This window comes from Phascolarctos cinereus, unplaced genomic scaffold, assembly GCF_003287225.1.
Source record: "Phascolarctos cinereus isolate Bilbo 61053 unplaced genomic scaffold, phaCin_HiC Scaffold_4;HRSCAF=312, whole genome shotgun sequence".
Taxonomy (NCBI): Eukaryota; Metazoa; Chordata; class Mammalia; order Diprotodontia; family Phascolarctidae; genus Phascolarctos; species Phascolarctos cinereus.
This window is the reverse complement of record NW_027555847.1, coordinates 661,620,434-661,636,201: the sequence shown is the minus strand read 5'-3', so window position 1 is coordinate 661,636,201 and position 15,768 is coordinate 661,620,434. Positions and strand designations below refer to the sequence as shown.

The 15,768-nt window shown below is 40.2% G+C and overlaps 1 protein-coding gene across 1 annotated transcript in view; it reads left to right on the top strand.

Annotated features, from left to right (window-relative positions):
- ADGRE1 (adhesion G protein-coupled receptor E1) overlaps positions 1 to 15,768 on the top strand; it is a 126,009-nt gene that overhangs the window by 63,387 nt on the left and 46,854 nt on the right. The window contains 3 exon segments of the mRNA XM_020971240.2: positions 7,526 to 7,569; positions 9,029 to 9,217; positions 10,289 to 10,459. Coding sequence (XP_020826899.1) covers positions 9,076 to 9,217; positions 10,289 to 10,459 — 313 coding nt within the window. The 5' untranslated portion in view covers positions 7,526 to 7,569; positions 9,029 to 9,075.

Sequence of the window (15,768 nt, the reverse complement as noted above, 5' to 3'; positions counted from 1 at the left end):
CTCTCACCCCACATATCCAGTCTGTTGTCAAATTTTGTTGTTTTTCTCATTATAACATCACTCACACATATCCCCTTGGTCCTCTCCACTCGCACAGCCACCCCCTTAGTTCAGGCCCTCATCATCTCAGGAATAGACTATTGCAATAGTCTTTTAATCTGGTCTCCCTGCCTCAAGCTTGCCCCTACTTCATTTCATCCTCCCAACAGCCTCCAAAGAGTTTCCTTCATCCTGGCTTCATCCTGCCCTTCCACATTGCTTAATAAACTCCATTGGCTCCCTATTACCCCACGAATCACTTGATATTTAATGCATTTCATCACCTGGCCCTTTCTTACCCTTCCAGTCCCTTTTGCCCTCTGAAATACAGCCATACTGGTTGATAACCTTACACCCATCTCTCATCTCTGTGCCTTTTCATTGCCTCTACACCAATCCTGGAATACCCTCCCTCTTCTCTGCTACCTCTTGGAAACCCTGTTTGTTTTCTAGATTCAGTTCAAAGGCCACCTTCTACATGGGGTGGGGAACCTACGGCCTTGAGGCCACATGTGGTCTTCTAGGTCCTTGGATGTGGCCTTTTGACTGAGTCCAAATTTGACAGAATAAATCCAGAACAAATTAAGGGGATTTGTTCTGTGAAGTTTGGATTCAGTCAAAGGGCCACATTTGAAGACCTAGAGGGCTACAGATTCCCCACCCCTGTACACCTTTCCAGATTCCTCCAGTTCTAGAGGCTTCATCTCCCAAAATAAACTGTATACATTTAGTGTATGTTCTGTATGTACTGCATGGTTATGTTGCTTTCATTAGAATCCTTTTTTATGATAATATAGAATCCTTACTTATAATGTGGGGATTTGTTTTGCCAGACTATGCAGCTATGTATTAAGGGATTATTTTTAAAATTTGCTTAATGGGGAGGGAGTAGTTGGAAGAACAGATTAATAAAAAAATACTTGTTAATTGAAAATAAATTATTAAAAAAAAGAAATGCTAGCTTTTTGAATGTAGGGACTTTTTTCACTTTTGTCTTCATATCTCCAGCACTTAACAACTACCGCATGCATAGTAAACATTTGATAAATGCTTGTTGATTGATTGGTTAAGTGACTAATCCAAGGTCACACAGCTAGTAAGTATCAGAGGCAGCATTTGAATCTAGGTCCTTTGACTCCTCAGCCAGAATGCTTTCTCCTACACCATTTTGACTCCCCTACAATTGAAGAATGAATTGGATTAGGAACTTTAAATTGGAATGGCCCTCAAAGAGCATCTAATCCAACCCATCTTTGAGCAGGAATTCTGTGGCTATCTAGCCTCTGATTATATGAATCTTATGACCTTCTGAAGCAGTCAGTTCATTTCACTTTTGGTTAGCTCTAATGGTCAGGCAATTGAAATCTATGGTCTGTATCTTCCTTTGTTGCTTGGCCCAAAGGGGTCCAGATGGACTCTTTAGGTCAGATATTCTGTGATCTTGATGCCTGGTCAGAGTGTGGTGGTGAACTTACAAGGTAGATGGCTTCAGAGCAAAAGAGAAAGCCCTGAGCTGGAGGCAGGGGATCTGAATGCTCATCCTGCTGGGGTGCTGACTCCCTTGTGCATGGTCTCATCTTCTGGGAGCCATTGAGTCATGGGCTTTCAGAGCTAGCCAACTCTCTGAGGGCCAGAGAAGGAAAGAGATTCCCCCAAGGTTATGAGCTTAGTAGGGAGAAGAGCCAGGATTCAAGCTCAGGTCTTTTGACTGTTAGTCCAATGTTATTTCTGCCATCTAATGCTTGCATTTCCAGGGAAGGCTTTTTTTTTTTAATTGCACTGAATGTCAAGGATTAGAACAAGTTGAACCATGAAGTCTAGTTGGAGTTAGATGTATTTTAATTCAATGAAAATGTATGAGATCTCAGTATTTAGAAGAGGAATGGACTTAGGGATCATTGGGTCAAATCTCTTGATTTTACAGATGAGAAGATGGAGACCCAGATTGATGCCTAGGGCCCTATGTAGTTTATTGTTCTTCAGTTGTTTCAATCTCGTCTTCTTCATTAGCTCATTTGGAGTTTTCTTGGCAGACATTGGAGGGGTTTGCCATTTCCTTCTCTAGCTCATTTTACAAATGAGGAAACAGGCAAGCAGAATTAAGTGACTTGCCTAGCATCACACAGCTAATTAAGTGTCTAAGGCCAGATTTGAATTCAATTCTTCTTGACTCTAGGCCTGGTGCTCTATCCACTGTATCATACAGTTAGTAGCAAAGCCCAAGTTTCAACCCAGGTCTTCTGAATCCAAGTCAAGAGATCTTGCTACTGCTTAGATTCTTATAATCTAGCCACTGCTCTGAATCTTAGAATCTAGCCAATACCTCGCAGACTCTCAGATTCTTCAAGAGTTTGGCTAATGTGGCAGATCTTTAATAAACCTTGTTTTTGGCTGAAAAAAAATATGGATTACTATACCTATGTTATAAATTGGTAGAAATATAAAAGGGCTTCATCTTTCCAACTTCCCCATGTTTCACTTATAGCCCTGCTTTCAGAGACTCAGATTCCCAGAATGCACAGCACCAGCTGTTTGGGAGAAAACTCCAGAGGCTTTGCATAGGTGTATGGCCCTGTAATTGGTTAGCAAAGATTTCTAGGGAGAAGAAATAAGATAGAAAAGAGGGAGGCATAGAGCTCAAACAGAGGGCAGACCTTTATGCTGAGAAGCGGCCATGCAGGTTACATGTGACCTGCATGCAGCCCCAGTGACTACATCCAAAGGCACCATGAGAACCAGTGACTGCAGAGATGCTGGTGGTGGTGTGGACCAGTTATCTAAGACCTTATCCATTTGGGTGTGACAGCCCCTGACTAATACAGTCTTCCTCACCCCCATCCCCACCCCCACCCCTTCCTGCCCAATTGCCATACCAAGGCAGAAGTAGGAATTGTCTATTCTATCTGGTAGCAGAGCAGGAGACCCCACTTGCTCCCAACAGTCAGAAACCCTCTGGTTCAAGCATTTCCAAGTCTGCATTCATCAGTTTCCTTTTCCTCCCAGGAAGAATTGTTTCAGTCCTCTCATTAGATAGAAAGAGATACGCTTGTAAAATTGGTTTAACATGGTTGTTTTTTTCTTACAAAGGCTTTTAAGGAGGCAGTTAATACTTGTCATCTTTTTACAAGTAGAAAAACTGAGTCATTGACCTCATTTTCCTTAGGTCATGTAAACAAGTCACAGTCAGTGCCATGAACAGAACTGTCATCATTTTTGAACTTGCTAGTGCTGTGTATACTGCTAGGTCACCCTTATAAAAATATATTAGGATATTTAGGTTTACATTTGCAAGTGTATGTCTGCATTATCTCTTATGCAAATCCTGGGGAAATGCATTTTCGATTAGAGAACTGCTATTCCCCGATGCTAACTGGGCTGAGAGTGACATCCCACCACCTCTACCGCCACATCCCAGTCTGGAATTGGACCTTGAAGATTATAACCACAGCTCAGTAGAGGATTCAGCAGTATATCATACAGGTCAGCAAATAAACTTCAGATCCTTGACACCAGCCAAGCAGCCTGAATCAATTCATCTGAAAGCCTCAAAGAACATGGACCTTGCTTGCAAGGTTAATTGATTGGAGAAGTCCCAAATTCCTAAGTACCAGAAATGGGATTAAGATCAACCAACTGTCTGAACAGGCACTCCATAAATAGCCACCTGTTCTGTGTTGTTCGAAAGTATAAAGGATCTAGAAATCATTTCCAAAAAGGATGATTGAAGCCCCTACAGATGTTGAGTCTGGAGAAGAAGCGAAGAAGGGGAAACATGATTGCTACTTTCATAGAGCCGAAGCATGATCCTGTGGAAAGTGAAAATGGCATTTGTGCAGAGTTGGGGAAGGATGGTCTGGAAAGAAAAACTAGGAATAAGTGGTGAGGCAGAAGGAAGATTTCAGCTTACTATGAAGAAGAATTGGGGCAGCTAGGTGGTACAGTGGATAGAGCACCAGCTCTGGAGTCAGGAGGACTGGGGTTCAAATATGGCCTCAGACATTGGACACTTATTACCTGGGTGACCCTGGGCAAGTCACTTAGCCCCAATTGCCTCACACAAACAAACAAACCAAAAAAAACCCTCTGTTTCTCTCTTGCAGAGCTTAATACACCACTCTAACCACAGAAAACATGTAAACATTTGTTTGTTGTGCTAAATTGAAGGATTGAGAATCACAGAAATTGTTAAAAAGTCATAAAAGCAAATCACCACTGTAAAACTCTAAAACGATATAAAATATTTTGAGGGCAGCTAAGTGACACAGTGGATAGAAAATTGGCCCCAGAGTCCAGGAGGACCTGAGTTCAAATCTGTCCCCAGACATATAACACTTACTAACTGTGTGACTCTGGGAAAGTCACTTAACCCCAATTGCCTCACTAAACATATGTATGTGTGTGTGTGTGTGTGTGTGGAAGAATTTTCTTACAAACAAACCTGTCCAAAAATGGATGTTTCACAAGGTAACAAGTTCCCTGTCATTAGAACTATGCAAACAGAGCAAGTGACCATTTACCAGGGATGTTTCAAAGATAATTCTTTTGTTAGTAAAATATATCACCCAATGTAGGAATATTCCAAGATTGAAAATGCAGACCATAGGTTGAACTGCATGGGAACAGCTGCCTTAATTGAAATTTCCTATACAAGTAAAAGCCCAGGTCCTATCTAAAACACAAATAGAAAAGCAACTTTAAAGGTGAAAAGAAAGTTTTGAAATTATGAAAGAACAAGTTAATCATACCACAGTTGTCTAATGGTACACCTAGAAAAGTCATACATCACTACAATTCGCCAAGGTGTTTAAGGTAAAAGAGTTTTTTTTTTTTAATAAGATGTTAGGGTCATTTCCACCTAATAGGAGATTGACCACAGTCATCACATGTAAAAATAAGAGTTAAGAGTATGAAGAAGTATCATCCCAAGACCTGGCCATTTTGTCTGAGAGGAATGAACGTCTCCACAAATGCTTGCTTGGTAAAGGCCTTTTACGCCTTGGACTTCATACAATATCTCACTTGCATCTCTCTCGTATGCTTATATGTCAATCAATAAGGAGAATTTGTGAAGCACCTTTTATTTGCCAGACACTGGGGATGCAAAGACCGTGAAATGAAAAGAGGATCTTGTATTCTGTCAGAGGAATCAGGTCAACTGTTTCTCAAGGCAACTGTTGCACTTTGGGACAGCTCTAATTTATGAGGAAATTTTTACTTCAGTTCTACCCATTCCACAAATTCCTTTAATTGTTTCTAGCTCTACCCTCTGAAATAAATAGAATAAAGCTAACCCTTCTTCCACAAAAAAAAAGAGAGCTCTTGCTACTTCTGTCTAGGCCAGCTCCCATGTTCCATGAGCTTCTCTTACCCCCCAAACCAGGCTCAGCAATCATCCAAAGCTAGCTGAAGATGGAACCAGTCAAGGGATAACGTGATTTTTAGGTTGCATTAAGAGAGGTGCATGGTCTAGGACTAGGGAAGGAAGGAAGGATTTATTAAGGGTCTACTTGGGCTTACCTGTGCTAAGCATAGACAAGGCATTGTGCCAACTGCTTTTCCAAATATCTCAGCTGGTCCTCTCACCTTGGTGGGTAGGTGCCATTTTTATCTTCATTTTACAGTTGAGGAAACTGGGACAAAGGGAGGTTAAGTAACTTGCCCATGGTTACATGGCTAGCAAGTGTCTAAGGCTAGATTTTCAACTCAAGTCTTCCTGACTCCAGGCCGAGCACTCTATGGTTCCACCTAGCTACTGAAAGTACTGAGAGTCTTCCTTGGTCAAACAATATCTGGAGTATTGCAGTCAGTTCTGGGTGGCAGATTTGGAAGGACATGGATAATCTGCAGAGTATTCAGAGAAGGCACCTGCTATGGAAACGGACCCCAATATCATTCCATATAAGGATCAGTTGAAAGAACTTGGGGTGTTTAGCCTAGAGAAGAGAAGGCTCAGGGAGCCAGGTATTTGAAAGGCAGGCTCCACTTGGTCCCAGGGGATAAAAAGAAGGGCTGTGGGGAGAAGGTACCAAGAGGTAGATTTAGGCTTAACAAAAAGAAAAAAAGTGAATGTCTTAACAACTAGCTTTTCCAAAGCATAATGGGCTGCCTCTGGAAGCAGCGGACTCCCCCTCTCTGGAGGACTTACCAGTTGGCAACCATTTGCTGTCCGTTCTATAGATGAGAATATTGTTCACTTATGGATTGGATTAGATTGCCTGTGAGCTTTTGTAGCTCTGTGATTAGTGAATTTAATGCTTTGATGATGGTCTCCAATATCATAGTCTTTGAATCTCAGGGTTGAAAGGGACCCCATTTTCTTTTTTCATTGTTTATCTCTCTCTTTAAAATATTTTTCAGGGATATTTTAATGCAGTATTGTGGTTAGACTATTGGACTTGGAGTCATGAAGACCCCAAGTCAGAATTGTCTAGGGCACAGTGCCTGGCACATAGTAGCTACTTAATAAATGTTGACTGATCGATTTTGCCTCAGGCACTTACTAGCTATGTGACCAAGAGTAAGTCACCTTCTGCTTTCAGCCTCAGTTTCCCCTTCTGTAAAAATGAGGATAATAATGGTATCTACCTCATGTGGCTATTGTGAGGACCACATGAAACAGCATGTGTAACATGCTTTAAGTACTATATAAATGCTGACTATGATTAGTATTATGATCTTCATTTATGAGTATATCCCTTCCCCCCCCTACCCATCAAGTCATCCCTTATAAGAAAGAAAGCAAAAAAGGCAGCTATACCAACAAATGCTTCAAGTGAGTCTGACAGTATATGCCATGTTTCACACATGGCAGGATGGCATGGTGGAAAGAACCTCGTCTTGGAGTCAGAAGACAGAGTTAAACTTGGCTCTCTTACTTCCTACTTGTAAGATGTTAATTAAGTCTCTTTCCTTCCCTGGGACTTGGTCATTTGTACTATAAAAAGAACGGATTGGATTTTATCATCTTTGAGGTCCCTCTGGCTCTACATCCCTGATCTCTTGGGTAATATGGGACAGCCCCCGATCAATTGTGTTTTGCTCACAATATAGGCTCCATGATAGTAGAATTTATTTGGTTCATTTTGTTTGTATCCTCAGTACCTAGTACAGTTACTGGCTCATGGTAGGTGCTTAATAAATGCTTTTTGGTTGACTGAATCCTAATGTTCCCCTACCTTTTCCACTCAAATCCCTCCCATCCATGCACTTATCTAAACTTTATGTCTCTGAACACTGTAGTTACTTCATCAATGTTGTGTAATCAATGGATGAATGAATGAACTGACTCCCTAGACATACACACACTTCTGGGAGACTAGAGAGTTCCTGAGCCCTTGAGATCTCACATGGAGGAGAATAGAACTGTTTTCCTGAAGTTTTTGTTGTGATGATACATAGTATAGTGCCTGGCATACATAAGGCACTTAATAAGTGTTCGTTGATGACTTGATAGCTATCAGATAATGACTTTTCTATATTCTCCTAGGTTTGGTCTATCTCACTTCCAGATAAGGACACAGATGTATAAAGGTAAGCTGCTTCCTTCAACTAGGAATTAGGGAGTGGTGGAATAGGCAGGGCTGGGGAGTATAGAGAAAGTCAGTATTCTCTAGGAACTTCATTGGTAGTGAATGGTTTCTCAGGATCTTGCTAGGTGATATCCTCCTACACTTCTGCTCAATGGAGTGAGGTGAGACAGTTTGGAGTTATCTATGATGTGGGGCAACATATGAAGGAAGTGGCATTTCAGGCTGAGATGTAAGACACCTAGTCTGGTCTATACTGGAGTTAGAATCCCTTCTACAACACCCCTGGCAAATATCTATCCAACATGTGTTGGAAGAATTCCAGCGATGGGGAACTCCCTAACTCCTGTAGCAGCCCCTTCCACTTTGAGGCAGCTCTTATGGTCACCAAGCATTTCTTTCCATAGAGTCTGAAATTGACTTCTTTATACCTGACTCACATCATTCCTAGTTTTTCTTTTTGGTACCTTTTCTACATGACGACCCTTCTTCAGTTAGACAGCTTGCCCTCTAAAAGACATGTTGCCCTCTGAAGCTTTTCTTTCCTAGTTCCATTAGCTAATTTTTAGATGGCCTGAACTTCAGTCCCCCTCACCATTTTGATCATTCTGTTCTAGAAATGTTCTTGCTCATCACTGAAAGAATCAAAGAAAGGAGATTAGGCTTTTATCACACTCTTTGGCTTATTACACTCACTCTCAAATAGAACTCCAGGAAAAATCTCTCAAACAAAGCTTGGGTATGATTCATGTTCAGGGATTTTCCCAAATGGATTTCCTAAAAGGAATTAACAGAGATCCTTTTAGGAAAATTACTCAATGAGCAGAGTAGTAGATAAACAGATATAGGACAGTTATTTATTTCTTCCATCACAAAAGAGATGCTTAAAACACAAAAGACTCATAAGCATATACTAACAAATACTTAAAATATGAAACATTAATTCCTATTATATTCTACTAGGAAGTAGGAAAGAGTCCTCCAGGAGACTTTCAAGATTGCTGAATAGGCATTTCACATTCACCTCGATCTGTAGTGTTTGAATAGCAACTCAAAGTCTGTATCTACTTGTCAGCCAGACATGCGTGACTTACCCCTCTGGCAGAGGTGATCTTCTCTTATGAGAAAGGTTTAGTTGTAGGGAATACTTCTTGCTGGGCAACCAGAATTCAATTAAATGACTGTATCTCTTGAGCTCATGATATAACCAATACTAGAAACATCCATCTCTTGGGATCAATATCTGGCCACTTGTGCTCACAGAAAAAAAAAACATAGGGCAGGAAAGGCAGTTGAAATAGTCTCAGACCCAAAAGCCAAGCACATGTACTCACTGCTACAGGCATGTAGCTGCCATAGTTACTGTTGGGAAGGGAGAGGAAAGAGAGTCAAATGTATTGCCAATCCACATGTTTAGAAAGGGAGAAGAGAATGTGATCATATCTTGTTTCTTTTTTTTAAAGCCCACTAAGTGGACACTCCTCTGTCATCTTCAAAAGAGCTCCCAGTGATGGGGATAATGGGGAACCAACCTGGGCCTTCTGGTCTTATATACCCTTTAATAAGGGGCCAGGGCACACCTGTCACTGGAAGTGGCCCACATGCATTACCAGCTCCTGGGGAAGTGTTCCAATCCAAACACCTCTTTACAGGTAGGGTTTAGAAGGGATTCTTCTTCAGGCTGGACTAGACTCTAGTCACTAGATGGCCACTGAGGTCCTTTCTGACTCTGAAATTCTGTGATTATGTGAATTAAATGCAAATGAATTTGAAGGGGGAGGAAACATTGGAAATGGGAAGGATCAGCTATGATCCTAAGAAGGGATCTCTGATCTGAACCTTACAGGAATCTGAGTATTTTGTGGTTTTTTTTAAAAGAAAGCTTTAATTCAGTATTTTATTTTTCCCCAGTTACATGTAAAACCAATTTTTAACATTTGTTTTCAAAACTTTGAGTTCTAAATTCTTTCCCTTCCTCCCTCCCCATTGAGAAGGCAAGCAATTCAATATAGGTTATACATGTGTAGTCACACAAAACATATCCCTAATAGGCTGTGAAAGAAAACATAGATAAAAAAACTCAAGAAAAATAAAGAAAGGAAAAAAAGTATGCTTCAAGCTGTATTCAGACACCATCAGTTCTTTCTCTGGGGATGGATAGCATTTTTCATCATAAGTCCTTCAGAGTTGTCTTGGATCATTGTATTGCTGAGAATAGCGAAGTCATTCACAGCTGATCATCTTACAATATTGCTGTTACTGTGTACACAGTACATTTCACTTTGCTTCAGCCCATGCAAGTCTTTCCATGTTTTTCTGAGAGCATCCTGCTCATCATTTCTCATAGTATAACAGTATTCCATCATAATTACATACCACACCTTGTTCAGTCATTCCCCAATTGATGGGCTTTTCTTCAATTTCTAATTCTTTACCCCCAGAAAATAGCTGCTATCAATATTTTTGTACATAGAGGTCCTTTTTCTTTTTGTTTTGGGATACAGACTTAGTAGTGGTATTGCTAGGTTAAAGGCTATGCAGGGTTTTATAGCCCTTTGGGCATAGGAACCTGAATATTCTAAGATGCAGAGATGAGGAGGTGAAAGTATTCCAGGCATGGGACTTGTGATATGTGATTTGTTATTATTATTGCCACACTTAAATTTGGAGAACCCTATGTACCCCACTTGCCCCTGAGTGTCTCATGGTTTCCTTGTATCTAGGCCACTTCCCTACACCTTCTCCATCATCTGGTGAATGCCTGAACCTCACGGCCTGTCCTAGTAATTCAACGTGCATAGATACAGGAGGTGATTACTACTGTTCCTGTGACCCTGGATTTGCACTGGCCTCTGGACACCGCATCTTCACCGACCCAAATGAGAAATGTGAAGGTGAGAGATAGTGGAACCAAATTGGGGAATGGATGGGGGTGGGTGTAGACTCATGGGTAACCTAACCCACACTTATCATATGGACAAACCAGGAGACTCTGAGGCTTCATGGGCAGAAGCCTGCCCCTGAGAGAGACAGATAGGGGCTGGTAGGTGACACAGGATTGTCTGGGGAGACGTGAAGACAACAGGTATTTATTAAGTACCTACTATGTGCCAGGAATAATAATAAGTGCTGAGGATCCAAAAAAAGCAGAAACACGATCTTTTGTCCACAAGGAGCTCACAATCTAATGGGAGAGATAGCATCTAAATAACTAGATATATACAGAGTAGATGGAAGGTATCTCAGAGGGAAGAGCCTAGTAGGTATTGGGGAGAGGGGGAAAAGAATCTTACAGAAGGTGAGATTTGAGCTGAGTCTAGAAAGAAGACATCAGGTCGAGATGAGGAAGGAGAACATTCTAGGTACTGAGCAACCGGTGAAAGGACAGAAAATTGGGAGAGGGAGTATCTTGTGTTTAGGAAGCTAATGTCAGTAGATACTGGGATGCAAGGAAGGGAGAGTAAAGCATAAGAAAACTGGAAAGGTAAGAAGGGTCCAGGTTGTGAAGGGCTTTAAAAGTCAAACAGGTGATCTTTTCAGCCCAGAAACACTCAGGCAGTGCAGTAGATAGAGCACCGGCCCTGAAGTCAGGAGGACCTGAGTTCAAATCCGGCCTCAGACCAAACACTTGACACATACTAGCTGTGTGACTCTGGGTGAGTCACTTAACCCCAATTGCCTAAAAAAGAAAAAAAAAATATATAAAATAAAAGAAAGAAACACTCAGGCAGAAGGGTATCTCTGGTTTAGTGGCTGTTGCTGACTCTGGAACAGTGCCTAAGAAAACATAGAAAAAGATATAATCAAGATTTTCAGGGCCATGAAGGGTCTCATGCAGAAGAAGAATTTGAATTGTTCTGATTGGTCCTAGAAGGAAGAACTAGAAACAACGGGTAGAAGGCAGGCAGAGGGGAAGGTGCAGAGAGGCAAATTTCAGCTCAATCTAAGGAGGAATTCCTTATACTGGGAGCTATCCAGCACTGGAACAGACTCCTGAGGAGTCCTGGAGTTCTCAAACTCTTGAGGTTTTCCAGGAGATGCTGCTGACCACTTATTGGAAGGGAGTCCTGCTCTGGTCTAGGTTGGACTAGCTGACTTTTGGGGTCTTTTCCAACTCAGAGACTCTGAGGTTCTGAGTTTCATTCTTGGTGCCTTAGAGGAGAACTGCCGATACTAACATTTCCATGAATACTTTGGTTTCCATTTGCAACAATATGCCCAATAGCCTTGCTGTGGATAGCTCTTTTGACCAAATTTACCTTCTACCTCGATGTGGTTGCATCTTCCCAAAGTTTCCATCTTTAGGGTCCCAATTCTAACTGCACCAGCTTGCCAAGGAGGTAAATTCTACCGAGAGTGCCAGCTTCACCTTCAGGAACTCTGACTGTAAAGGTGCAGGAGAAACTCAGGTTATTATTCATGTTGGAATTCTCTTGGGTTCATTTATTTATTCAGCACCTAGGTACTGTGGTGGATAGAGAATTGACCTTGGAGCCCAGAAGACCTGAATTCAAATCCTGCTTTAGACATTTAACTAGTTGTGTGTTTCAGCCTCAGTTTCCCCATCTATAATATGGGAATAATAATAGTACCTACCTCACAGGATTGATGTGAGGACCAATTAAGATAATGTGTATTAAGTACTTTGCAAATTTTAGTGTGCCCTATAAAAGCAAACTGTTATTTTTCTCTTTGGTGCATAATTTTTGTTTTGGGAGATTTGAGAGGTTGTGAAGTTTGGAGGAAATATTTATATTCCACTGTCTTGTTGTTCACATGACCCAGAAGTCTATTATTATTATCTATCACCTAAATACTTGTTTTCTGAGTACAGACTATGTGGCCAGTTGTGTGGTAGGGTTTGGGAGAGTATGGAGACAAGTGTGAGAGAGAATTTTTCTACCCAGAGGGGTTTCAGTCTAGCTGGAGATATAGTAGTATCAACTTCAATATAATTATAAGGACATAATAAGAATTGTGAGCATTTATATAGCACTTAAGATCTGCAAAGCATGGAGCAGCTAGGTGGCACAGTAGATAGAGCATCAGCTCTGAAGTCAGGAGGACCTGAGTTCAAATCTGACCTTAGACACTTGACACTTACTAGCTGTGTGACCCTGGTCAGGTCACTTAATCCCAATTACCTCACTAACAAAACAAAACAAAAACAGCTGATATATTAAGGGGCAGCTAGGTGGCACAGTGGATAGAGCTTTGCCCTTGGAGTCAAGAGGATCTGAGTTCAAATCTGGCCTCAGACACTTGACACTTAGTAGCTGTGTGACCCTGGGCAAGTCACTTAGCCCTGATTGCCTCACCAAAAAGAAAAAAAAAGATTTGCAAAACACTTTGCTTTATTCTTCACAACAACCCTGGGTGGGAGGTAGGTGCTATCGTTGTCCCCATCTTACAGATTAGGAAACTGAGACAGAGAGAGGTTAAATGACTTGCCCAGGGTCACACAGTTAGCAAGTGTCTGAAGCAGGATTTGGACTCAGATCTTCCCGACTCCCAAGTTCAACAATCTGTCTACTGTGTCACTTAGCTGCCTATGGTATTTTTTTTATTAATTTGTTTAGATTTATCAACAATCACTTCCATATGCTTTTGAGTTGAAAATTTTTCTCCCCCTTCCTCCCCATCACCCTCCCCAAGATGGCACACAATCTGATATAGGCTTTACATTTACATACGCATTAAACACATTTTCACATTAGTGAAGTTGTAAGTAAAAATTAAAACCAATAGGAGGAACCATCAGAAAGATGAAACAAAACTCAACAGAAGGTAAAAATAAGTGATAGCGATTCGACTTCCATAGTTCTTTCTTTGGATGTGGACAGCATTTCCCATCCGAGGCCTCTGGAGATGTCTTAGATCCTCATGATGCCGAGAAAGGGTCAGTTTAACAATCTTAGTCATTGCATAACATGGCTGTTATTGTGTACAATGTCCTCTTGGTTCTGCTCACTTCACTCAGCATCAGACCATATAAGTCTTTCCAGGTTTTTCTGAAGTCAGCCTGTTCATCATTTCTTATAGCACAATAGTATTCCATTACATTTATATACCACAACTTATTCAGCCATTCCCCAATTGATGGACAGCCTCTCAATTTCCAGTCCTTTGCCACCACAAAAAGAGCTGCTATGAATATTTTTGTACATGTGGGTCCTTTTCCCATTTGTTTGATCTCTTTGGGATATAGCCCTAGAAGTGCTATTGCTGGATCAAAGGGTATGCACATTTTTGTAGCCCTTTGGGCATAGTTCCAAATTGTTCTCCAAAATGGTTGGATCATTTCACAACTCCACCAACAATGTATTAGTGTTCCAATTTTCCCACATCTTCTCCAACATTTATCATTTTCCTGTTTTGTCATGTTGGCCAATCTGATAGGTGTGATGTGGTACCTCAGAGTTGTTTTGATTTGCATTTCTCTAATCAATAACGATTTAGAGCATTTTTTCATATGACTATAGATGGCTTTAATTTCTTCATCTGAGAACTGTCTGTTCATATCCTTTGACCATTGATCAATTGGGGAATGGCTTGTGTTCTTATCAATTTGTCTTAATTCTCTATATTTTAGAAATGAGGCCTTTATCAGAGAGACTGGTTGTAAAAATTCTTTCCCAATTTTCTACCTTCCTTCTAATCTTAGTTGCATTGGCTTTGTTTGTGCAAAAACTTTTCAATTTAATGTAATCAAAATTATCCATTTTGCTTTTCATAATGTTCTCTATCTCCTGTTTGGTCATGAATTCTTCTGTTCTCCATAGATCTGATAGGTAAACTATTCCTTGTTCTCCCAGTTTACTTATGGTATCAGCCTTTATATCTAAGTCATGAACCCATTTTGACTTTATTTTGGTATATGGTGTGAGATTTGGGTCTATGCCTAGTTTCTGCCATACTCTTTTCCAGTTTTCCCAGCAGTTTTTTTCAAAGAGTGGGTTCTTATCCCAGAAGCTGGGGTCTTTGGGTTTATCAAATAATAGATTACTATAGTCATTGACTACTGTGTCTTGCATATTTAACCTATTCCACTGATCCACCTCCCTATTTCTTAGCCAGTACCAAGCAGTTTTGATGATTGCTGCTTTATAATACAATTTAAGATCTGGAATTGCTAGGCCACCTTCCCCTGCATTTCTTTTCATTAGTTCCTTTGATATTCTGGACCTTTTGTTTTTCCAAATGAATCTTGTTATTATTTTTTCTAACTCTATAAAATAATTTTTTGGTAGTTTGATTGGTATGGCACTGAATAAGTAAATTAGCTTAGGTAGGATTGTCATTTTTATTATATTAGCTCGGCCTACCCATGAGCAACTGATGTTTTTCCAATTATTTAGATCTGATTTTATTTGTGTGAAAAGTGTTTTGTAATTGTGTTCATAGAGTTCCTGGGTTTGTTTCAGGAGGTAGACTCCTAAATATTTTATAATGTCTACAGTAAGTTTAAATGGGATTTCTCTTTCTATCTCTTGCTGTTGGGCTTTGTTGGTAATATATAGAAATGCTGATGATTTATGTGGGTTTATTTTATAGCCTGCAACTTTGCTAAAGTTGTTTATTATTTCAAGTAGTTTTTTACTTGATTCTCTAGGATTCTCTAAGTATATCATCATGTCATCTGCAAAGAGTGATAGCTTTGTTTCTTCTTTGCCTATTCTAATGCCTTCAATTTCTTTTTCTTCTCTTATTGCTAAAGCTAAGGTTTCCAGTACAATATTGAATAACAGTGGTGATAATGGACATCCTTGTTTTCCCCCGATCTTATTGGAAATGCTTCTAGCCTGTCCCCATTACATATAATGCTTGCTGAAGGTTTTAGATATGCTATTTATTATTTTAAGACTCCATTTATACCTATGCTTTCTAGTGTTTTTAATAGGAATGTTTTTATGAAAAGCTCTTTCTGCATCTATTGAGATGATCATGTGGTTTCTGTTGGTTTTGTTGTTGATATGCTCAATGATGCTGATAGTTTTCCTAATATTGAACCAACCCTGCATTCCTGGTATAAATCCTACCTGGTCTTGTGATAAGTTGCTGCAATCTACTTGCTAGTATTTTGTTTAAAATTTTTGCATCTATATTCATTAGAGAAATTGGTCTATAATTTTCTTTCTCTATTTTGACTCTTCCTGGTTTAGGTATCAACACCATATTTGTATCATAAAAAGAATTTGGTAAG